At 49.4% G+C, this 24,790-nt stretch overlaps 5 protein-coding genes and 1 non-coding gene across 6 annotated transcripts; 3 read left to right on the top strand and 3 right to left on the bottom strand.

Moving 5' to 3' along the window:
- Positions 1-958: 958 nt before the first annotated feature.
- B0T15DRAFT_512988 (uncharacterized protein) lies at positions 959-1,432 on the bottom strand (the record flags this gene model as incomplete). Its single annotated transcript, XM_062868016.1, has 2 exons — positions 959-1,141; positions 1,277-1,432. The coding sequence occupies 2 exons, from the start codon at positions 1,430-1,432 to the stop codon at positions 959-961; spliced, it is 339 nt and encodes a 112-aa protein (XP_062720685.1).
- A 1,555-nt stretch (positions 1,433-2,987) lies between these two features.
- Positions 2,988-3,773, bottom strand: B0T15DRAFT_486366 (uncharacterized protein; the record flags this gene model as incomplete). The annotated part of the gene is made up of 4 exons (XM_062866352.1): positions 2,988-3,161; positions 3,209-3,400; positions 3,496-3,613; positions 3,679-3,773. 4 exons carry the CDS (start codon positions 3,771-3,773, stop codon positions 2,988-2,990), a joined length of 579 nt encoding a protein of 192 aa, XP_062720684.1.
- A 622-nt stretch (positions 3,774-4,395) lies between these two features.
- Positions 4,396-5,365, top strand: B0T15DRAFT_538004 (uncharacterized protein; the record flags this gene model as incomplete). Its single annotated transcript, XM_062869658.1, has 2 exons — positions 4,396-4,595; positions 4,848-5,365. A coding segment is annotated over exon 2 (184 nt), but the record flags the coding sequence as incomplete, so codon positions are not given.
- Positions 5,366-7,869: 2,504 nt separating this feature from the next.
- On the bottom strand, positions 7,870-9,114 carry B0T15DRAFT_538001 (ankyrin repeat-containing domain protein). The gene has a single exon (XM_062869657.1). It carries the CDS (start codon positions 8,486-8,488, stop codon positions 8,237-8,239), a length of 252 nt encoding a protein of 83 aa, XP_062720682.1. The 5' UTR covers positions 8,489-9,114; the 3' UTR covers positions 7,870-8,236.
- Positions 9,115-9,166: 52 nt separating this feature from the next.
- On the top strand, positions 9,167-9,259 carry B0T15DRAFT_t162. The gene has a single exon. It is a non-coding gene; the product is annotated as a tRNA-Ala (tRNA).
- A 13,135-nt stretch (positions 9,260-22,394) lies between these two features.
- B0T15DRAFT_576234 (uncharacterized protein) lies at positions 22,395-24,766 on the top strand (the record flags this gene model as incomplete). Its single annotated transcript, XM_062871022.1, has 5 exons — positions 22,395-22,505; positions 22,727-22,764; positions 22,873-23,458; positions 23,545-24,037; positions 24,123-24,766. The coding sequence occupies 5 exons, from the start codon at positions 22,395-22,397 to the stop codon at positions 24,764-24,766; spliced, it is 1,872 nt and encodes a 623-aa protein (XP_062720681.1).
- Positions 24,767-24,790: the final 24 nt, after the last annotated feature.

Raw genomic sequence — 24,790 nt, 5'->3', positions numbered from 1 at the left:
GCGCCGGAAACTGACCGTAACCACTAACCCCACCACAGTATCCGGGGTCCGCACCTTGTAGGCCGGACTCGCAGGAGCTCTTTTGGCGCCACCGTTAAGATGGTCCCGTTAAAAAGCAAATAATAGCATCCGGCGGGCTTCGTGCTCTAGATTCAAGCACAGTCCACAACTGTAATGGGCAACACTGTGGTGATCTGGATAACGTACCCGCTCGATAAGTTTGCAGTGTTTGCACCGCTGAAGGGAAGTTCTCAGGCGGCAAGGACTGTCGCCACGCTCTAAGCTCTCGACTAAGCCAAGCAAGACAATCTCCAAGTCTACTCCGTGGGCAGCACTGCCGTTCGTCTCGCCATTTCTGACAGCTCGATCGCGGATTGCCCCGAACGGCGAGCGCCTAGAAAGAAAAGGCATATTTGTGATGGGCGTGAGTGGCGCTCCCATTGTAAAGTACTTGCAACAACATTCGCTGGTTATTTCCTCTTACTACTATTGTCCTGTTCAACCCGACATTCCTTTGCATCTCTCTTCGTATCTACGGATCCGTACTTCCAGATGGATATCCGCGCTCTACTCAATCATACAAGCATCCACAACTCGCCTGCCGCGGAGGTCATAGCAGGGCTCTTTCGTTTTGCTTATGATGACCACGAGGCTTCCGGCCCCCTCGCAGAAGAGTTCGCCGCGAAGATTCCGGAGCGGGAATTCAACTGTCGAAGAGCTTGTACGCCAAGTGCCCAACCCTTGGCTGCAACGGCGCGAAGGTGCGAAGAGGCGAGACGTGCGCTTGTGGATGGACCCGTCCTGACGATGATGACTGAGGGATGGTCACATTGAGATACTACCTGTGGTTCGAGCTTTGATTCATTGCGGATGAAGGAGGCAGATTTCTCCTGTACTCCTGATAGTAGATACGGGATATCGGTATTCTGGTGGATGTACCGTAGTGCTTCCGCTTCGTTCATAAGGCGTTCCTTTCCGAGTAGAGGTACATAAGAGACCTCGGTAGCCGGTGCGGTTTGCTTCGGGTTGTAAATTCCTCGATGGACACCCCTCCTCGGTGATAGTATTTTCTCTCAAACGTCGTCGCGAAGCATCCATCCTCAAGATCCATCTCTTTCGTCGACATGTTGAGACTGTGAGGCTACGTATCCCGTCAGTATTGGCTAAGAAGAGCGAGGGATGCCGATAGTAACAATAATTATTGCCTTTCAATTCTCTACCTCTTCGGTCTCCATACTCGTTAAGTATTAGCTTGTATATATTTCGGCCGACTTACCATTTGTTTCTCATTAAGATCGCGAGCCTCATAAGATTGCGGCAAGTCGTAGATGTAAAGCGATCCCCCTCCAAGCACCAGTGTCTGGGCCGCGAGCTGTTGCGCAAGTTCATCTTGAAACGCGAAAGGAATAAACCGATGTCTTGGCGCCGTCATATTGGCTTCGTTATGTTGTCATCGGGAACAGAAGAGTTGAGCTCGAGACAGGAAACAATGAAAACGCGGAGATCTGCAACGATTTAAGGTGCTTGGAAAAGCCCAACCTTGCCTTGTGCCCGATACCTGGCACAGAACTTTGGTCATTTGACGCGGGAAAATCCGGCCAACCAGACGTCGCGTGAAGAATCCGAGTGGGCCCCCGGATTTCTTCGGACCCGGCATTCAGCCGCCAGTCGGTCCCGGCCTCGGCAGGGACATCCGGCCGGCGTCGCATCCGTCAACTGAGGGCAAGAGAGAGGCATATCATCAACTGTGGTACATTCAATACAAATTTCAGGCTAGCTTGCCCAAGCATCATTGCACCGCGACTACTGACCCAATTGGCGATTCAACAAACCCAACCAAAATGAATTACAACATTCCCTGATGAGTGCCATCTTGACTAGTGTGTCGGGAACTGGAGTTGTCAGCATCTAATGAATCCCAATTCTTGAGATGGATCCTGCTGAAGGAATAACTAGAGTAATGTTGGGCGAAGTCACACTGGCGCCGTGATGATTTGTCTTACAGTTGGCGGTGGTGATAACGGGATACTTGGGGGGAGGGGAAGAAAGGTGCTTCTTATACCTGCTGCACTGTGTTCTCAGCGCCCAGGGGGTTCCAGCAGCAAATTGACGAGAATGTGCTTGCTGGCGAATGGTCAATGAAATGACCGAGCCATTCTAGGCTTGCAGGCCACTATTGTACTCTGCGTATTTCACAATGTGAGGACCGGTGTTACCGATGTCTCCAATAATCGTCATTCCCTCCTCAATCTACTAGGTCCAAGTAATCCCTCGTCAAGATGTCAGTGCCATTGTCACCTCCATCACCACTAGCAGAACCAGGAGGCGGATCTTTAGTGTGCGGTGGAATCTTGTCCTCAGCCTTTTCTGTATTAGCCAAGCGTCTGGCACTGAGATACCGGTACTTGGTGACTCGGAAGGGCGGAGGATCTGCTATGTCCCATGTTACTGTGGCGTGGATTACTACCCGAGCAGCTCAAGGAGCGTTCGTCGGCTTCAGTCCCACGAATACCATCCAGATCACCCTGGATACCGGCCGCGCGATGGAGATCAGGAGGACTGGTCGACCGCCGACTACGCAGACTCCAGCATTGTCAGCTCTGGCGCGACACACTACTCGACACCGACAGGGCGTGCCGGTGGCGGGGCCCTGGCGGCGGAGTGGGGTCCGAGAGTGCAAGCCCTGACAGGATGTGGTATTCATAGTTTACGCTTCTATAAAATGCTAGTCAATCCTTGATGAGCTACGCCGCGAAATTTGAAGCTCCTCACCCTCGTATATCCCGCCAGGTGCATACCCTCGCTCGGTAAACACAATAGCCAGGCCGGCATCGACCCCAACTCCGAGCCAAACCACTACAGTTTCGGGCACTCATCTCCTCGTGGGAATCAGAGGTTGCACTGAATCTTCGCTGTTGGCCTTTATCATTGTCTACGCTATATATACGGCTAAACGGCACGTTCCTTCTCGACCACCAGTACGTGGCTTAGATCCTGCCCTTTTGGCGCACGTAGATAATGAAATCATACATCAAAGGGCCTAATTCCTTCATCACATCTCGCACCTCTTCTTTGTCTAGCCAGTGGGGATGGTTATAGAGAGTTTCCACGACGACGTCTCTCAGGCCCCTGTCATCTTCAATAGCAGATGTATACGCTATCTCCATTGCGTGAATAAATCGTAGATATCCAAGGAACAAAAGGGAACAGTAACCTCCGCCTTGAATTTCCGAACCGCGACAGTCTTCAATCCACGGATAAGGTACTTCTCTGCTAAGGCGTAAATCCTTGTATGAGTGGCGAGGGCGCCCGCGTCCAGCCTCTTGATATCGGCTCCGTCTCCGTCCACCTGTATGTCGTAGTCAAAACGGTAGAAGTAATGTATAATTATGTGGACAAGCTGAGGATTATCTTCTGGGAGGTCAATTCTTCCTTCTTATGCCTCCTAAATGAATAATGTTAGCTTAGAGCTGTTATAGGCGTATGAATTGCCACTTGCCTTGAAGCCCGCCTCGCAGGCTGGGACTGTATGTATACCATGGCTCTATGCACTTGGTATTCCTTTTCCCTGCAGGATATTACGAGGTCTGAGTATTCCCCGCTAGAGTAGAGCCTATATTTGTCAGTTGCTCTAGAAATATAAAAGAGGGAGGAATGACAATAGCGAAGTAATCATACCTCGGTAGAGAGCTTATCAGGACATTGGAAAGCTCGTCCTTGACTGCATTGTAGGTTGCCCGAGTCTGGAGGCTGAATCCAAATGATGTTGGCATGTCCAAACCTGATGTCCATAGAGCCGCGGTCCTAGTCGGGGTGTAGTCGAAAGCATGCCGATTCGAGTTCTCGCGGTGCTGTAGAAGCGCTTTTGCACTTTGAAAATAACGATTGCAGGTCTTAGAGTATGCCATCTAGCCCGGTCCACGGAAGGCCTTAAGTCTGTATCAGGTCCCGCGCCGCTGTCATAGCTGTATTGTGCTCGTCTCTTGCTCTTGTCGCGGCCCAACTCCGCACAGCTGATAGGCCACGTGGCTTGCTAACTAAGACCTGACCCCGCGCAGGAGTGTCAATGGCCCTGCTTCTGCAAGGCGGCAATCAGATATGCCATCCTCAAGCCAGGCGGAGATTGCAAAGCTTGACGTATCGCGAGGCCACCCGCCAGTACGCGTTTGGCGGCCATTCCCGCCGTGCCCAGCGTATATCGTCTCAAACCATCTTGCCTCCCAAACGACGAGTGGGATAGCCAGTATCCATTTTCATGGCAGGCGATGCGGCGTCGCTCACAAGCTAAGCGTGCCAGGCTCGCCAACCAGAGCGCATACAACACTGCAGCATGCAATCTGCTACAGTCCGGCCTAGACTCTCACCATCTGGCCCAGAGTTCACACATGGCCGCCTCCAGTCAATGGGACAAAACACGTCAGAGGTCGGATAGCTGCTGCCGCTCTCCGTCCCATGATTACCACGGCGATAGCGATCCGACGAGCGGCCCAGAGCACCGTCATCTGACGGCTCCAGACGATAGAGGAGAGCGGAACAGGGATGGTCTAGTCTTGCCGCCACAAGTTCAGAAGAGCCAGGCGAGCATACCATAATTGCTAGACGATGAGCGCATCAGCGAACTGGAGCGGGCAGATGACGAGCCACGCCCTCGGCCCCACAGTCCATGCAGCGCCGCCTCCGATCGTGGGGTTGAAACACAGCAGAGGTCCGGTAGCTGCCGCCTCTCTCAGCACCATGACCAGCATGCCCGGAGCATCGTGATCCTCTGGTGCCGGACGACAGAGGAGAGCAGGATGGAGAGGGTCCTGTCGTGCCGCTGCAAACAGAGAAGAGTGTAGCGGGCTTACCAATGTTGTCGGACGATGAGAGTAACAACGACCGTGAGCTGGCTGATGCCGAGCCGTCCGTCCAGCCATCCATGAAGCTATCCGCCAGTCAAGGCCAAGCCAAACTTCAGCACAATATTCGCCGTTATCGACGTCGCGGTACCGATGATGGAGAGGACCACAGTCTTATTGAAGACGGCGTCATAGATTAAGGCCGGGATGATGTCACCCAGCTACCGCGCAAGCGCTGCAAGATAAGCACTTCGACCACTGCAACTCGCAAAACAGCGCCCAAGCGGCAGACACGTCTGCAGTGCACCAGTTCCCGGTCACCACAGGCTCAAAGACCAACAACCCAACCCCCAACGCGACGTCGAAGTCAGAGGAGACAGTTGAAGCTCCTGTCGTGGAACAAGTGAGGTGTTGAATTAGAAGGCGGTCAGGAGAGGCATTTCAAGGGTAACCAGTGGCTTAGCAAGCTAGGTTGTTCAGGGTCCAGGCCGAGGCCCATTAGCTCTTTGAACCAGACATGATCATCCAGAACCTCAATCAACTGTTGCCCTCTACGCAGCTCCCACAAGCTGCAAAACTGCCTCTGTAAACTCCTCAACTAGCGTGATACAGTGGATATGTGGCTGTTGGACCTCCAACAGGAGGATTGTTGGAAGTTCTTTGCCACAATCATCTTCACGTCCAGAGGAGGAAACGGTAGAAGACGATGCGAAGTCTTGGATGCAGCATCAAAGTTCGGGATGCGCGTAGTCCTCAGAGGAGTTGGACGAAAGGAGGAGCACCGGAGGACCAGCGTTCAACAGGTTCAGTTGTTTGTATCTACGTCAAATACCAGTCGTCGATGTTGCGTGACGCACATATGAATATCTGCTCTGTTCCAAACGGAAGTACTGCAATGCAACTCACCTCAACCGCATGAGAGTTCAGCCCGGACTCACATAGAAGGGGCCATGGACAATCCCGCCCTCTGGTGGAACTGCTGCAGCATCTCGGGACATTTTTTTTTTGAAATGCGCAGCAGGTTCCCAAGTATTGTGCTTGTATCTATACCCTTCCCACTTGACTAGGTACTCCCATCCCCCTTCTCGCTGTAGCGAGTTCAGGATCTTCTCAATTTCAAAATACCTAGCGGCTTCTTGAACCTTGACAGTGGAGGCAATTTTGGAAGGGTGGGCACGCCCCGTCGAGGAAGTCCTCCCTGCTGTGACTTGCGTCGCTTGCTTTGGGTGTGCGGTCATTTCGTCCATGATTCGTATAAGGGTTCTACGTGAACTCCACTTAAAAAGTTGCTACCTTATCCACCCAAACGCGCTTAAGGACCGCATTGAGTAGCCATTTCTTAAAGCTTGCAAAACTGGCCTCGACTGTCTCTTCTTCCAAAGCGGGCCCTGTTGAAGATTGTGGTTTGGAACTGCTGCGCTGACTTTGGCCGCGCTTTGGGTCTTGGGTTGGTGGTCTCTGAGCATATGGTAATTGGGAGTTGGTGTACCACGGACATGTCCGCCGCTTGGGCGCTGTTCTGCGGGTTGTGGGGGCCGAAGTGTTTACCTTGCGGCGCTTCCCTGCTAGCGGCTGGACGACATCGTTATTCTTGTTCTGCTTAGCGTCACTTTTTATAATAGGAGAATAGTCCTTTTTATTATTAATATTAGAATATTAACAATGTCTTGTATTAACGTACATTATCAGCGAGCGCCGCATATCAGCGAACTCCGCACTTCTTACCATACCGTGACACACTATCCTCAATGGCAATACAACAACACTAGCAACCAACTATAATTACACATTAAATCGAGAATCTGCTGTTGTGGCCGCCGAATTTGGCTGGGCAGCGCCGCCATTTTCAGGTGTCGAGACAGTACTGGTAAATACGGGGCGCTAAGTCGCAGCCAGGTACTGGGTACCTCAACCCCGCCCCTTCCGATCTGTTGCGTGGGCCCACTAGTCCCAGAACTTCAGGCAGTCCCACTCTTAGATTGTATCTACAGTACACATGCGGGGCTTTCCCCACTTTTCCACGAGATGGAGAGACATCGAACATGCTGCGTGGTGGGGTCCACCTCACATGGTGGATCCAGCCGCCCACATCTCTTCCACACATGGCATCCTCCATCTTCCGCAGGACAGTAGCATAAACGTCGACAACATCTTCGTCTCCGTTGTGCCCTGTTTCCTTTCGCAGAATATCATTAGTTCGTTGCTCTCAGTTGCCCAGCGCGTCCCTCGCAACAAGTGCCAAGTCCACCTAAGTATGCTGGCACTCAGCTTGACATCAGCAACGAGAATTTGCTTGCTAGGAACAACATAAGTTCTATAAAACGATGAAACTCGAGAAGAAGGGTCGATCTCAGAGTCGAGAACACTGCTGACCAGCTCCCCTAGACATCAAAGCCATACATCAATAGAAGGAAGTGACAAACAGCTAGTTCTCCCCCGCCAGATCAGCAACCCCTATTGTGTGATAGGGATGGCATGTCTCCTCAAATATTATCCCCCTGTGAACCCCCAAATAGACGCCATCCGCATATCCAAGAATATTACTCTGCAAGAAAGGATACACCTAAGAAAGCCCAACAGTATCTACGGCTTCTGACTCGGTCGATATTGCCCTTCCTGGCCCGGCGCCCACGAGTCTCTGCCCCGGTACCCAGGCGGAGGCGACTGCGTCGGCGCGGGAGCCTCGCCGCTGGGCAGTTCCACCGGCGACGACGGGATATTAGAGGGCGCGGTATACTGGTCAGGGGGTGGTGGTGAGGAATGCGGAGATTTACAAACAACATAGCTCGGGTGATAAACTCCCCTAAAATGTTCGCAGTGGCCATAGGCTTTATTCTATGAGCATTCCGCGGGAACCTATAAATACATACCTAAGGTTCTTATGGCTGTGCAGATGCGACCTATACCGCTGCCTGCAGCGGTGCAACCACCCCGCTTGTGGCTAACAATGCTCACAGAATCAAGTCTGTGCACCAGAGACTAGACATGTTTAGTTGTGGAGGAATCTGTGTTTACTGTAGAGGGAAGACGCGTCGCAGTAAAAGTGTTCAGCTCGCTTATCTGTTCATCTCGCTTATCATATACGTTACCTAACAAAGGCCAGAACTAAATAACTGATTACAGCACCGCTAATCCCTCCCAAAGGGCGCATCCTTTCTCCGCTCTCGTGTCCGCCACGGTCATAGCGCCGCAACTAGATGCTGCACAGCGTATTTGTATCAGAACTCTGCTAACAGAAAAGAATCCGAAATGCCCACCCGAGGACCAGCACGCGTCGGCCGTCACAGTCGCATTAAGCCATCCATACATAAGCCCTCTACAATCTACTAATCGAGCAGCCGTACATACATCGACTATCTCCCATCCCAGCGTTTGAGGGAACAGATCGTAGTTTGGATCTAGCTGGTCATCTGCCGTTCCAGCCAGAGATAGGTATTGGTGTGCCCGAGAATCCTTGCGATATCCAACAGTGAATGACCCTGATCATCTGTGATATCTGTTTTTGCGCCCCTGCTCACGAACGTCTGAACCGCCTCAAGGTTTCCACGTTGCACGGCAACCAGTAAGGGCGTCAACCCATGACGGTCCTCTGCGTCTATCTCTGCTCCATGAGCAAGTAGCTCGCTCACCATAGATGCCAATCCATACATTGCGGCCAAATGTAGAGGTCGCACCCCTGTCACGGTAGAGATGTTAGTGTTTGGCGACTGCTGTTGTAGTTGGTGATGATGATGTTGATGCTGGCTCGGACTCCGAGGCGGTTCTCGGTTCCTTGGTGGTTAGGGTGAGGTTGGCGAGGGAGGAGTAGAGGCCATGGAACAGGTCCGGGGTATCGTTGTGGCAGTCAGATCCGTGGTGAGGCGGTAAAGGGGCGGGGCTGGGACTGTGTGCGAGCATCTTGAAAGGCTGTCGCGTTGTGTGGGCGTGACTATTGAACGGAGAGAATGCAGCGGATATTTGATTACGGTTGACTTCTGGATTTCGTATTGTCTTCACTTTGGAAGTCAGTAGGGAAAACTGAGAAGCCGGCCCGTTGATGATCTTGTGACGTTGGTTGGGCAGCGCTCCTTAGCGCGTGGCGGGATGCGACTGCCCAACAGGCGCCAACCCCTGTGACCATCGAATAGAGTGCGTCATCGGTTTTGAGATCAAAGATGTGCTGATGCTGCTTTTTCTCGACAGGATTATTGGAGCTGAAAGTAGGAATTAGACATGCAGAAGTGTCTGGATGACATTGCCGCCTAGACGACATAAGCCGGGGTGAGTTGAGGCCCCGCCAAAGCGTGTATAGGAAGCGAATATGGCAATGCCAGATTTGATCATCGGATGGGCGAATGGTCTAGTGGTATGATTTCTGTTTTGCAATGCCGCATTTGCACATGCGTTACAGACGGCCCCGGGCTCAAACCCCGGTTCGTCCAGAATTCTTTTCCATTCTTTTTAACGTATCTTATAAGCGAGATGAACATATAAGCGAATTGAACACTTTGACCGCGACGCGTCTTCTCTTCATACCACAACCAAAATCCTCTACACCCAACGATGTCTTCGGCTTCAAGAGAGTCTAGGGTAATCTTAGCCCTTGAAGCTATTCAAAAGAACCCAAAACTTAGTCTTCGCGCCGCAGCAAAGATTTATAACGTCACAGTCAATACCATCCGAAACCGACGCGACGGCAAGCCTATACGACGCGACACTACGCCCAACTCGCGCCGGCTTACCGACTCCGAAGAGAAGGCTCTTATTCAGTATATAATTGAGCTATCTGAGCGAGCCTTTCCCCCGAGACTACGTGGTATGCAAGATATAGCCAACTAACTGCTATGCGTACGCAATACGCCCCCTATCGGTAAGCTCTGAGCGTATAACTTCGTCAAACGCCAGCCAGAGCTCCGGATATGTTATATATGTAGATACGACTACTAGAGGGCTAAATATAAGGATCCAAAGGTTATTAGCGAATAGTTTACCCTTATATGGAATATTAAGGCCAAGTATAGTATTATAGATAATAATATCTATAACTTCGATAAGACTAGGTTTATAATAGGCATTATCTTCCCAGGCATAGTGGTTATAACCTCGGATGGCCGTAGCAAGGCGAAGCTAGCCTAGCCTAGCAACCGCGAATAGGTGACCGTAATCTAAGGCGTCAATGCCCTTGGCTGGGCTATCCATCTGTTCATTATCTTAGCGGCGCAATACTACCTCGCCAACTGATATACCGAGTACAATCTCCCAGCCGACTGGCACATTATAACTACCAACAATGGCTGGACTACCAATGTAGTAGGCCTTGATTGGATCAAGCACTTTGACTATTATATAGCGCCTCGGATAAAGGGCAAATACCAGTTGTTGATCCTCGATGGCTACAAAAGCCACCACTCAACCGAGTTCAAGCTCTACTGCCAGCAGAACAATATTATCACGCTCTATATGCCTCTACATTCCTCCTACCTCCTCCAGCCACTTGATGTTAGCTGCTTTAGGCCGTTAAAGCAGGTGTATGGTCACCAGATCGAGGACTTGATACGCGTGTATATCAGCTAACGTACGTTATAAGCGAGTGAAACATATAAGCGAGTGAAACACCCCCACCTATACCACAATACTTATCTCCAGCTTTAACCACCTACCACTATCAACCAACTATGATTACATCAAAAATAGCTGAATCAGATGATTCTGCAGCCTCCTGGCAAGTGCGGGCGTTATGGCCAGGCTTGCCGCATATACCATAGCACCGAACCTTCGTACAACTCCCCCCTACACCACCACTATCCTGCTCCTTTTCTTCCGCCACCTCCCCAATCACGGCCTTCTGGTCCAGTAGATTCTTTGCGTCTTGTACCGCAAGCGATCCTCCAAGCTGTACACGTGTTCTTTTGGCTCTCCGGCGCTTACTTAGTGCCTCGTTGGCCTTACAGAGGGAGGCGTTCTCTGCACGAAGGAGAGCTACCTGGTGCATTACGGCCGTTGTACTCTTGGCAAGCTGGTCCACAGCAGTCAACATCGAAGTCAGGGAGCTGTTTTGATGGTTGGCAATACGAGTCTTGATAAGCGTTGATTGCGAGTTGGCTTCTCGGGGGTTGTATAGTGTCTGGAAGACCCAAGGTTGTATAGTGCTAGGCCGTGAGGTTGGGGGTGTTGGCGTACGAAGCTTGATATCCAGCTTAGAAAGCACCCTCTCTAGATCATATGGCACAAGGCCAGCTCCAGCAAAGCCACCCTAGATATTCCTCTCGGTAATGGAGGAGAAGAAGGCCTCGCGGAACCTACAGAGGAACTCGACCTTGCTCACGTGGTTGATATACGCGCGTATCAAGTCTTCGATCTGGCGACCATACGCGTGCTTTAACGGCCTAAAGCAACCAACATCAAGTGGCTGGAGTAGGTGGGAGGAATACGGAGGCATATAGAGCGTGAGGATCTTATGCTCCTGGCAGTAGAGCTCGAATTCGGTCGAGTAGTAGCTCTTGTAGCCGTCGAGGATCAATAACCGGTATTTGCCCTTTGTACGAGGTGCTATATGCAAGTCGAAGTACTTGATCCAATCGAGGCCTATTATATTAGTTGTCCAGCCGTTGTCGGTGGTTGCAATACGCCAGTCGGCTGGGAGGTTGCACTCTTGATACCAGTTGGCGAGGTGGTATTGCACGGCCAAGATAATAAAGGGTGGGATAGCCTAGCCAAGGGCATTGACGCCTTATATCACTATTGCCCACTCGCGGTTGCTAGGCTGGGCCAGCTTTGCCTTGCTACGGCCATCTGAGGTTGTAACCACCATACCCGCGCAGATAATACCCATCATAAACCCGGTCTCGTCGAAGTTATAGATATCGTCCTCTACGATACCGTACTTGGCCTTGACGTTCTATACGAGAGCGAACCAATCGCTAATGACCTTTGGATCCTCGTACTTAGCTCTCTGGTAGTCATATCGACGCGTATAACGCGTACGAAGCTCTGGCTAGCGTTTGACAAAGTTATATGCCCAGAGCTTGCCGACAGGGGGCGCGTCGCGTATGCGTAGTAGTTGGTTGGCCATATCTTCCACACCACGCAACCTTGGTGGAAAGGCTCGTAAAGATAGTTCAATAATATATTGAACAATAGCCCGCTCTTCTGAATCTGTAAGCCGGCGCGATTTAGGCGTAGTGTCGCGTCGTGCAGGCCTGCCGTCGCGTCGTCGCATAAGTGTTGCAGGGCTGACGTTATAGACCTTTTCTGCAGCCCGAAGACTAAGAGTATGGTCCTTTTGAAGAGCTTTAAGTGCAAGGACAATCCTTGCCTCATTAGAAGGTAAAGCCATGGTTCGTTATAGAGGGATTGAAGGTAAGGTGCAAAGGGTATGCGATGTGGTGGGGAGTGTTTCATTCGCTTATATGTTTCACTCGCTTATAACGTACGTTACATAAGCAAGCTCGAGTTCCTTTGTACCTTTCGCATAGCCTTCTTTGCCTCTATTACCAAGAGGAATATACAGGGCGGTTTTTTGGGGCTGGCCTTATACTGTACAATCCAGAGAGGGTACTTTCGAAGCTAGATATTAAGCTTCGTATACCAATACCCCCAACCTTACGGCCAGGCACTATATAATCTTAGGTCTTCCAGACACTATATAACCCCCGAGAAGCCAACTCATAGTTAACGCTCATTAAGACTCGTATTGCCAACTATCAAAATAGCTCCCCGACTTCGATATTGGCTGCTATGGACCAGCTTACTAAGGGTACGATAGCTATAATGCACCAGGTGGCCCTCCTTTAGGCAGAGGTGTCTTCGCTCTGCAAGGCCAACGAGGCGCTAAGCAAGCGCCGAAGAGCCAAAAGAACGCGTGTACAGCTTGGAGGATCACTTGCAGTAGAAGATGCAAAGGATCTACTAGGCCAAAAGGCTATAGTTGGGGAGGTGGCATAAGAAATGCAGGCGGATGGTGGTGGTGCAGGGGGGGCTCATACGAAGGTTCGGTGCTGTAGTGTGTGCGGCAAGCCTGGTCATAATGCCCGCACTTGTCAGGAGGTTGCAGAAGCATCTGATTCAGCCGTTTCTGATGTAATTATAGTAGGTTCATAATGTTGTTGTGTGTGACGAAACCACAGGCAGTCCTGCCTCTGAAAGGGTTCGCCGGTCGAAGGTAACTGCTGGTCGGACTGTAGGTCTCGGTGAAGCCAAAAGGTTCACAACAATGCTTGCCGCAATGTCTGCACAATAGGTATAGGCTATGCTTGTAATATTGCTCACTGGAGAACTCCCAGAGTCCTCCAGAACGAGTGACTATATACTGGCCATCTTTGGGTGCTCTTATATGCTCTATAGAGCTCCCTAGAGCTCGGTGCTCTGTTGACTCTATCGAGAGCTTCTATTTCCTTACGTTGATTGGCTTAGCTCCTGAAGCTCTCGTCTGCTCTCTAGAGCACCTTAGAGCTCCTTCTTATTAGTCCTAAATGATTGGTTCGGGTGCGCCCTACGCCACCCGTCGGGTTGTCCTACCTGCAGCTGTCCTGTTGGCTTAATTCGTAACACGATGCCCCCTCTCCGAGGTCGATACCTTGGCGACCTTGTTCTTCCTGCATTCTGAAATAGCGCCAATAGTCCTTAGCTATAAGTGTTTTTCCTTCTGTATCCTCCTATCCTCGCCAGTCATGGCTGACCGTATACGAAAGCGAAAAACTCAAGCCGGGTCGAGTACTCAGCGCTAGTCTTGTCTCGCCGATTTTGCTGCATCTTCCGGATTCCTAATGCCCAAGTGTTCCTACTGCTATAAGCATAGGCTCGATTGTCAGGTGTCTGGCACCTCCAAACGTTGTAGTTCCTATAACTGTATGAACCGCCCGTCCTACAATGTCTAGGGCATCGATCCGGGGACGTATAAGTTGGTTTTTGCCGCTGCCTGCCGTTAGTACTGACAGTGCTTAGTTTGCTCCTTTATTTCTGAGAAGGACAAGCTTGAGCGTAAGGAGGAGGAGATTTTAGCGAAGCTGCTTTGTCTCCGCAAGCAGAAGCGTGCTTTAGAGGAGAGGGTAAGGAAAGCGGTGTCCCGGGAACTCCGGGACATCTCGGACTTGGAGCGTAAGGAGCGTAAGAAGCGCGCAGCTACTCCCGCACCTGCTTCGCCAACGCCCCTCGTGCCGGATCCTTTTATGGGGTTTGACTGGTTGGATGCTCCTATAGACTTGGGTGCTGTCGGGGAAGGTCCTTCTTTCTTGGCCATACAGGGTTCTGGCGGTGGAAGCCCTCCGGTTTCCCAAGGTAGTAGGGGTTCGTAGCTAGTGGTAGTCGGGTCTTGGTCGTGCCTTCCGTACGTGTTATATTATAGTGTAGCTGCCTACAGCTGCTCTTTCCTTCCTGGGGTTCTCAATCTGATTCTTATTGCTTATTTTCCCAACAAATAGAATGGCTTAGTGGTATTGCTTGGTTATTATACCCGAATAAATGCTCTAGGAGACTATAGGTTTAAATCCTATCTGGGCTTCTTCTCTATATAGGTCGTATTACTATAGGATGATATAACCCGGCCGGAGATTTTTATGCTTCCCTCCTGGTCGGTCTAGGTTCTGCTAATAGAACTCCTTTAGTTTTTCCGTGCAATTAAGGTGTTCTGCTGGTTCCTATAAGTTATCTTCTAGCCCGAAGTTGAGCCATTTAATCAAATACTCTAGGCTTTTATTAGTTATTCGCGAGTCTATAATTTTCTTAACGTCCTATTCTTCCTCTTTGTCCTCGGCTTCGATATTCTTCGCAAGGCGTACGTTCCTAGGTACTAGTTCAAGGAGCGAGATATAAAAGACATTAGTACGTAACTTTATCGTTAATAATAATAATAGTCGGTAGTTAGATATCAAAATTCTTGTGTCGATTCTAAACGGTCTAATCTTTCTAAAGTCGAGTTTCTAGCTTGGCCGTTTCATTCTTAAATTCCGAGAAATAAGGTAGACTATATCTCTTCTCTTAAGGCAAGGTCCCTTAAGCCGATATTTGTCGTAGTACTCCTTTATCCTAAGCCTAACGAACTCGAGTTCTTCCTTTAGCATTGTATATAGTATATATATCTTCTCTGCCTTGACTTTTGCCCTAGGCACTATAATATCTGGTCCCTGGCGTAAATCCGCTTTGTAACCAAAGTTCGCGAAGAATAGAATAACCTTTGTTATCTCTATTGGCGTTATATTATATACAAGCTATACCGCTAGTAGTAGATTAACCCAGTTGTTCTATTGGAAGTTGACAAACATTCTGAGATATTATTCGATAATCTAGTTGAGCCTTTCTATCTGGCCGTCTATCTGCAGGTAGTATACTATTAAGAGCTTGCTCTTTGTATCCAAACGCTTTATAAGCGCTTGCTAAAACTTTGATGCGAATTTAGTGTCTCGGTCTATGATCTATTCTCCTGGCCATCTATATACTAATGCGATATACCGGTAGATTATATCCGCAAGTTGCTCTACTAACTATAATTCTTTATACAGAAAGAAGTAGCTCTACTTGGTAAGTCGGTCAACTATAGTAAGAATGCTATCGTACTTTGTTCTAGTAGTCGAGTCTTTCGAAAGTGGTAGTTTAGTAATAAAATCCATCGTTACCGAACTCCATAGTCGTTCTACAACTGGCAATAGCTCCAAGAGCCCGTATGGTTTATGCTATACCGACTTGCTTCTATTACAGAGGTCGCATTCCTATATAATAGTCTTGACTCTGGTCCTGAGTCCTAGGAAGTCGTAGTATTGCCGAACCTTGGCGACTATTTTGGCGATTCCTATATATCCTCCGAGTTTCGACTTATAGATTGTCCTAATTAATTCTGTTTGATCCTGTAGTACGATATAGGCCTTGCCATTGTACTATAACGCTCCATCTCTCTAAGAGATACCTGCCTTCTCGTCTATATTGTTCTGCTTCCGGTCTTGGAAGTCTTTTCCTAGCCGTTCTTCCCTAAAGACTACGTAGCATTCTTCAAACGGTTGTAGAGGTTATATACCGGGATCTTCGTCCTATTGTAAAAGTATATCGTTATCGAGATCTTCTATCGGTTGGGGAGCGTGCCGTAAGGAACCGTCTGGCTGTTGTTGAAGTAATAGTGGCAAGGCTTCTGGTTGGCTGTTCCTAAAGTGATCTGGCCTCCTGCTCAATATATCTGCCTATACGTTTTCCGAGCCTTTCTTATAATTGATTTTAAAGTTGAACTCTGAAAGGAATTCTGCCTATCGAGTCTATCGTCTGTTTAACACCTTGGTGGTAGTAAAGTACCGCAAGTTCTTATAGTCTATATAGACCTGGACTTTATAGGTTGTACTGCTAAGGTATAGTCTCTATTCTTAAAAGGCCTCGATAATAGCTAGCAGCTCCTTGTTATAGATTGGGTAGTTGAGCCGTAGTCCTTCGAGCTTTTTTAAGAAGAATGCAACTAGGTATAGCTTCCCTTATTCGTTACGCTAACTAAGTTGTCCCCCGATCACGTAATCGGATATATCGGTTTCTACCTCAAATGGCTTCTATAGGTCTAGTAACTAGAGCACTAGATCGGCGATAATTGCGTCGCAGATCTTCTAAAACGCTTGTTTGTACTCGGCTTCCTACTAGAACTCGATGTCCTTCTTTATAAGTTCGTACAATAGTCGTATAAGGTCGCTAAAGTTCCTAATGAACATTCGGTAGAAATTGGCGAATCCAATAAATCCTTATACTTCTATCATTATTGTTGGTCGTGGCTATATTTTAATCGCTTCAATCTTCGCTGGCTCTATCCTGATTCTATCAGGCGAAATTTTATATCTAAGAAACACTATTTTCGTAATATAGAATTCGCTCTTATCCTTATTGACTGACAATTTATGCTTATAGAGTACGTTTAGCACTGCCCTTATATATTCCTTATATTCCTCGAGTGTTTTAGAGAAGATAAGGATATTATCTAGGTAATAGACTGCGAATCGGTCGAGGAATAGGCGGATTATATAATTAACAACCGCCTAGAAGGTCGCCGGTATATTTGTCAATCCGAAGGGCATTACAAGGTACTTGTAATAGCTATAGGGAGTACAAAATGCTATCTTCTATTTATCCCCTTCCTTAATACGAATATAGGCATATACTATTAGAAGGTCGAGGCAAGTAAAGTAACGGGCGCCTGCCAACTGGTCTTGAAACCGCGAGATAAATGGCAAGGGGTACCGGTTCTTTACTATCTCTTTATTCAGCTGTCGGTAATCTATATATATCCGAAGCTTTCTATCCTTCTTTAGAATAAATAGGACTAGGTAGCCTGCCGGTAATATTAATAGTCTAATATACCCTATCTTAAGATTCTCCTTAAGATATCTCTTTAACTTAGCATCTTGCTTTTCGTTAGTATAATATACCTTAAAGAACTTCAATTAGGCTCCTTCCTTAAGTTTGATTTTATAATCCCAAGGTCTATAGTCTAGTAGCCCCTTAAGATACTTTGCTTCGAACGCCAGGTGTCCTTGGTATTCTATTAGGATCTTACCTATTTCTACGTTCTTCTCTATACTCCGGTAGTACAAGAACTTATCTCCGGCTATAATACTGGCTGCTTCCCTCTAGGTAACCCAATCCTAGAATTCGAATTCTCCGGTCTTATCGATTAAGATAATAGCGATTTCGATGTCGTCTATGTCTCTCTAAGCCGTACAAGGGTATCGTCGCAAATAGCGTTGTCTCTAGCCTGGTCTTGCCGATTCTCGCTGTTCTTCCTAATGACTGCCGCCTCTTCCTAAGTCCGTAGTACGTTGCCTAGCACTATCTGTCTCTTGCGGTGGATCTATAGGGGCCGCCTTCCAGGGCGATCTTCCCTGCTATAATCCATCGTCTACGCTTTCTATCTCGTTGGTCGGATATAGCCTCTATTCCCGAGGTTATAGGTAGCTACCTCCCTTCCAACTGATGTCTGGGTCGTAGTCTTAATGCTATAGGCGTCCTAGAATTATGTCCTTTTTAGGCCCTATTTCAACAATATCAAATACTACTTTAGTAGTTTTCTCTTCTACTATAATCTTAAGTGGTTCTATTTCCTATTGTATCTATTGGGTGTCGAATAGTCCTTTAACGATATACTATTTCTTCTTGACCCTCTACGGGATCCTAAGTCGATTGACAAGTGTTAGCGAGATAAGGTCGACCTAGGATCCTCTATCTACTAATGCCAATGTTTGGAATCCTTTCTAGTATACTATAACCTAGATTCTATTATCGGGCTTGTCGTTCTGAATCGTAGCGGCTTCTTTTTCGCTCGCTAGGAGATTATAGATCCTTTTCCTTGCGTGGTTCTTCCTATATCTACGGATCTATTGTCGTTATAATAGATTTAATAGTTTTTAGGCCCCTTGGAGGGCCCTAAGCTGTTTCCTAACTCCGTCTAAGCATCTAGATAGGCGTCCCTATCTTCTTATGCCTCTTAGTCACCGTCCTACGGTCTAAGTCTCGGGAGTTCTTTAAACAATTGTCGAATCTCGTTGGCTCTCTTTTCTTTCTATCGCCGTTTGCAAGGCGTTATCTACCTTTATATATATATTTTGCGTTTATAATGCTCTTAGAGCTTCGCTTATATATGAATTAAGCAATCCTAGCTCTTATATTATTGAGTGCTATTGGGCTACTGCTGGCAGTCTTCTAGCTAGGTTCTTTACGGTATTACCCTAATTCTATTGTATACGTTGGTCCTCTCGACCTTCTATAGGAACTAGTCGGTGCTGGTCCCTATATCCTAAACCTATAGGACTAGTCGAGGTTCTCTGTTTCGGTCGGTAGGCTTATTAGGCCAAAAGTCGTTATCAAGTTTTGACCGGAAATAGTATCGGCATTTATACGCGATATACTAGAACCATAGGACGTAGATATAATCGTATCGCTAGGGTTGGAGTCGAAGTACGTCCTTTTTATAGGGTTCGTAGCGCGGGCTAAATCCAATCCAGATATATACTGCACTGCTATCCCCGACGCCGTTATACGGCTTCTTATTCCAAAATGTATCCCAATCTTATAGTTCCTGCCCCTTAAGTCTTCGTTGGTTCTAAGCCTTCTGGTACTTGGTCTCGGGGTTCTTGATTTCACTATTTCTCCTATCCTGGCCTAGGTCCTATGCCGGTCCATCCTACAAGTTCGAGTACTATTCTTCCTAGACCCTAACCAACTTGGCCTTGACAAATTCCAGCTGGCTTATAGCCTAAGCCTTTTCTTCCGCGAGTCTTTATATAACCGTTCGAAGCTCGGCTTATTCCTCCTCAGCCTCCTAGAGGCGCTAGGCAAGAAAGATAGGGTTCGGGCCAATAGGTTCGTTGTCCGATTGTTATATCCTCTATTGACCTTCTTCGTTCTAGGTCAACTGGAATCCCTAACCTTCTGCAGGTTATAATACTATAGCAGCGGCAATATCGTAGCCTATAATAGGTTCTTCGAACGTGATATAGGGGCTATTGCTTCCTGACCAAGAGGAGTTATCAATGCTTCCTTCAGCCATGCCCCGGTCGACTGCGTCGTCGAAGTCATCCTTAGTATAGCTTGCCATAGCTACTTCAACTATACGGGTTGTTTTATCGATTGTAGCGTTTTCTTTACCAGGCACCTGCTTCTAATTCTTCTTGCTACGGTATTCCCGTTTGAAATACCCTTTCTTGCCGCAGTTGAAATAGGTAACCTGGGACTTGTCCTTACGTTCCTTATCCTTACGCTAGGTGGCGTCTATATCTATCGGGCCAATATAGGTGCTATATAATATACTAGGGTATTATCGCTTCTTTTTATTATTGGCCTTGACAAATATAGGCTATATTCTATATCTTTTATACTACTAGTGCCTAGTATAAATCCAATTGTCGATATAGATAGCTATAGCAATATATTCGTCAAGCGTATTAGGTCGGTCCTTTTAATATAGTTTATCCTTGACTTCTTCCTTTAAGCTATTATAGAACAACTATATAAGGCCTTTGTTATTGATCTTATACCGAAGTAAATCCTAGCGGAACTATATAGTATAGGCAGCTGCTGACTTTGTCTGCCTTAGGCGTACAAGTCGCTCCTATACGTGGAGCTTCTTATTATAGTCTCCGAACACCTTCTGGATTTCCTGCTCAAATTTATCATACGATTTGAAAATTTCAATAGTGAAATCGTCCTAAGCGTCTGTACTGTTGGTTAGCCAATCCTTAAGGGTGGGTTTAAACCATCGAAGTACCTTTCCCTCGAGCCGCGAGGAGATAAATATAACTTTAGCAGATTCGTCTATAAACTTGTCCGGGTAATACTTAAGGTAGGCCCTTATAGATATAAGGAATCTAGTAAGTCCTTCTTTGTCGCCTCTATACTTGGGGGGTGCTTCGAGTTTGGCTTTGTCCTTGGGCTTGCCGTTATAGGCCTTATTAACGAGCTGCTGTATATGGCCGTTTTCGGCCTTAAGCTGGGCGATTTTGGCGTTGAGAGTCTCGAGAGCCTGCTGTATCTGTCGCATGGTTGCGGCCTGGCTCTAGGATTCCGGGGTGCTAGATGTCTGGGGCGCCATGATGGTCGGTGGTACCTTCGATCTGAACCGTGATAGAGTCAAAGGGAGTGAACAACGTATGACGAAACCATAGGCAGTCCTGCCTTTGAAAGGGTTCGCCAGTCGAAGGTAACTGCTGGTCGGACTATAGGTCTCGGTAAAGCCAAAAGGTTCACAACAATACTTGCCGCAATGTCTGTACAATAGGTATGGGCTATTGCTTGTAATATTGCTCACTGGAGAACTCCCAGAGTCCTCTAGAACGAGTGACTATATACTGGCCATCTTTGGGTGCTCTCATATGCTCTATAGAGCTCCCTAGAGCTCGGTGCTCTGTTGACTCCATCGAGAGCTTCCATTTCCTTACGTTGATTGGCTTAGCTCCTGAAGCTCTCGTCTGCTCTCTAGAGCACCTTAGAGCTCCTTCTTATTGGTCCTAAATGATTGGTTCGGGTGCGCCCTGCGCCACCCGTCGGGTTGTCCCACCTGCAGCTGTCCTGTTGGCTTAATTCGTGACATTGTGTTGTAATTGTAGTTGACTGTTATAGTATGGTGGCAAGTGTTCAATTTGCTTATATGTTCATCTCGCTTATAAGATACGTTAACCTATTTTATTCAACCAACTGATTCTAATCCGACTTGTTTAGGAGACATACAATACAATTTGCGGCATTCCGAGAGAAACCAGTCTTGTTATTAGGTACCCTTTCTTCTTGCCTGGTCGTCACACTGTTGCCGCTGCACAATAGTGAGGAAACCAGACTTGTCAAACGAGGTATGCATTACATCCGACGATCTCAATGTCTTTAATAAGGTCGTCGTGTGTTGAGTATAGTGGCTTGTTGAGGACCGGGGGGGTACCAGTCCCGTGCCAACGAGCGCCCGTTCACTGTACAACAGGCTGCATTTTTCCCTGCGACAACGAGTGCTCTTAACTGTCGTTTGTTCCACGCATGCCAGAAGTGGTGAATCGGAGAAGATTACAAGAATGCAAGGTTCCAAGTTGCTAAGGCTGGATCCAGACATCGTACCATTGAAGATCTAGGTCGCAGTACCATTACCGGACTAACACATCAGTGGGCAACAAACACTGAGGTGGAGGCCACTGTCGAGGAGCGGCCCGAGAGAACCAAGGGGAACATCAAAAAGGGAAGGAGTAAAGGGGAGTGGGGGACAAAGGGAGCGAGACAGGAAATCTGAGAAGGGCAGACAAAGCAAGGACCCGGGCCTGGACCCAGGGCAAACGAAGGCGGGCACGGCCTCCTCAGATGCAGGAAAGTGTCACGTTGAGCGTCCTGCCGCATAATCCCCTCCCCCAAGATGCCTAGCCCGCTGCAAGAACCTTCGTTGGTTCGTGAATGAGGGCGTTGCCGGGTGAGAGAACGGCTCCGTCCTGCAGCTGTGGGCTGCTGCACGCTTTGAGGAGCGTGTAGCTTCTCCTCGGGGCGAGAACAGCCTGGCCTTTGCCTTCATTGGTCGACGGAGCTCTGCCATGGTGGCACTGCCTTTAAGCTGAGGTAATTTTGGCGGTGTGTGTGTGATCCGTGGCGAACTCGTGCGTGAAAGGGGGGCGGGGGAGGGGGGTGGCTGTGGGATTCTTATGGTTGGGATATTTCGGCATGTGCGCAAGATATGCGGGTGGGGTGGCACCGATATGAAGACGGTTTCGTTCACCACAAGCCAGGAATGGCGGAAGATACGAGAGACCGAGGGGTGGGCGCCGAGTTCGCGAAGGGAGAGGGAGAGAGGAGAAGGGGGTAAGGAACGGGCCGACAGGGAAGGGCAGAACGAGTAGCCGGGGGTGGCAGACCGGACTGGCAGCGAAAATAAGTTAGCGGTGTGGCTCTTGAATGTATATGGCCCTGTTCCCGTAAAATCTCGCCCCAGCGACTGCACCCTCTCTCTGTACCCTCACTGTGATCAACGCTGGCGTTTAGTACGTGAGAGCCCTGGCCTCACGCTCATGTCCGCTTCTGATCGCAGAGTATCGTCCAAGATTTCAAACCATCCTTAGTATGATGAATGTGGCGTGGCTATGGTCAGCATTCTCGGCGATGAAGGTGGAAGCTCCTATGGAGAAGCCGCTTGATGAAGATCAGATCGACCTCGACAAAAGCAGCATGGCCTCCAACGACGCATCACACGTGGACATGCCTAGTCCCAGTGTGGGCTCAAGCGATAGCCTTTCTCATGCCCTTCACATCAGAGTTGATGATGAGATGCCGACAGAGCACGATGACCAAGACTCGGCTAAAGCTGGGATGGGCTCACCCAGCAGCAGTCCCGTCTCATTAGCGTCTCCGGCCACTCCTCCTGTTGTTGTGCCGTCCCCTGTATGGAAGTACTCATCTCAGCCCATTGGACCATACGCTAACTGTTGGGCTAGTTTAATGGAGCCGGACCCAGACGATCCACTGCAGGAGAGTCAGTCTCTTTCGAGGAGCTGCCCCCAGTTACCTTTGGACATGTTTTGGAGCGGGTGGAGACAGCGAGTCCTGGTTTCTTTCTGATCATATGCCCTTTCTTGGTCAGGGAGATTAGCTCGGCTAGCGTGGTCGGAAGCGAGTCGGACAGCGTTCCTTTGACGAGGGACCGCTTGATCAGCCGCCTCTCCGAGATCTCGGATCGACGTGAGTCAGATGCGAGCGAAACTGCGCAGTTGGCTTTGCAGGTTATCAAGAAGTCCCTACGCGAGGACCACCAATTCCACCTTGCCGATGAAGGCAACATGAAAATCACTTTTGATCGCCTTCACCGTCTTTACCCTCCCGGCTCGACCGTGTACGGCTTGGACGATGGCGGGTGGCGGGCGTATAAAGTCGACAGAGTCAACCGCCCCGGCGGTCTCGAGGCGGATCTACATGTGCACGTCTTCTTTCTCGATTTTGATGAAACTGGCTTGCGTCTTGTCCCGCACCCTGCATTGCTGGTTGTCCCGGCGTATCCGTCGGCGATGAAGGTTCGATCCCTCCCAGTGGTACCAGATTGGTACATGCAAAGACCCCCTCGTCGCGTGGTCGATGATCTGCGCAGCCGTGGGGGCAGATTCTGGGACTGCGGAGGGAAACCAAAGTGTTTTGCATATAAAGGTGATGCCTGGCCTGGCACGCTGGATGCTGTAAGTGTTCTCACGTCCCCAGGCACGGTCGGTCCAGTAATCGCGACGGCGTTTGCTGGTGGACCGTTTGCTGACGGCCTCAACAGGAGCCCGTAAGAGTGATGGTCGACTACACGACCCCGAGCAAGCGTCCCCGCAGTGCCGTTGGCGGCCAAGCCCGCCGATGTGCTGTCTGTCTTGGGGAAGAGTTGCAGCTTGGACCATTCGGCGCGCGCAGTCGCGAGCACGACAAGGACTTCTGCATCGGGCCGGGGCAGGTGTCTGAAACCAGCCAACAATCCGAGGCTACACAGAGTTCGAGTTCGCTCTTCCAGTACTGCCCCTCCAAGGTCTGGGCCTTCTCGTTGGCACACAGGTCCTGGCGCGAGGTGCGCGTCGGGGACCTCCACGAAGTCGTCTATCCGGATACCACCGGCACGAAGCTCTACATAAGATCCGAAGGACAAGAACTCTTTGAAGCACTCGTGAAGACGCACATTTCCGCCACTGAAGCTACGCCATCAAACGGTTCACGCAGACCTCGCAGTTGCAATGTTCTACTTCAGGGCAGTCCTGGGTCAGGCAAGACGTTCATCATGGGTAGGTAAACGCCGCCATCTCTGCGTTGCTGAACGCGTGCCAGAGTTGCAAGTAGAGCGTATCCCGGCTGATGTAATCTCTGCAGAACACCTCGCCGACAAGTACCGCGTGCCTCTCTACACGGTCAACTGTGCCAGTCTTGGGACAGAGCCAGACGTCCTGGAGACGCGGCTAGCGGAGGTCCTCCGGAGCGCCGCCAACTGGAAGGTGGTGCTGCTGCTCGACGACGCGACCGTCTTTCTCTACGATGATGTCAACTCAGATCACCGGCTGACCGCCCTCAGATCGGCCTTCCACTTCCAGCTGACCCGGTCGGATGCTCTGGTGTTTATGACGGCCGTCGAGTCCATGTTGCCGGTCAAGCGGTTCCTGTCCCACGTCAGCGTTGCGCTGCGACTCCAAGGGTTCAGCGACAGGCCGTTTGCCAGGAGCGAACTGTGGGCCAGCGCCATCCGGTCGCTCATCGGCGACCCAAAAATACCTGAGTCCGATCTCACAGACATCGTGGAAAAGGTCCTGAAGTCCGGTCTTGCCAAGAACATGGATGGGCGTCAAATCCACGCTTGCGTTCGAGCTGCGATGGCTCTGGCAAAACAGAACGATTCCCCCATCAAGGAGATGCTGGAGACCCACATCCTCGAGGTGATGAGGCTTGCGGACGATTTCAAGAAGTCTTTCGATCGGTCGAGCAGGCCCAGCCCTGCGTCGTTCCAATCGTTGGACAAATAGCGGCAAGAGGTGGCGCATGCAAGA

The sequence above is a fragment of the Chaetomium strumarium genome (assembly GCF_033439665.1).
Source record: "Chaetomium strumarium strain CBS 333.67 chromosome Unknown B0T15scaffold_5, whole genome shotgun sequence".
Lineage (NCBI taxonomy): Eukaryota > Fungi > Ascomycota > Sordariomycetes > Sordariales > Chaetomiaceae > Chaetomium > Chaetomium strumarium.
The sequence above is the reverse complement of the archived record's forward strand: the minus strand, read 5'-3'. Positions and strand labels throughout refer to the sequence as shown.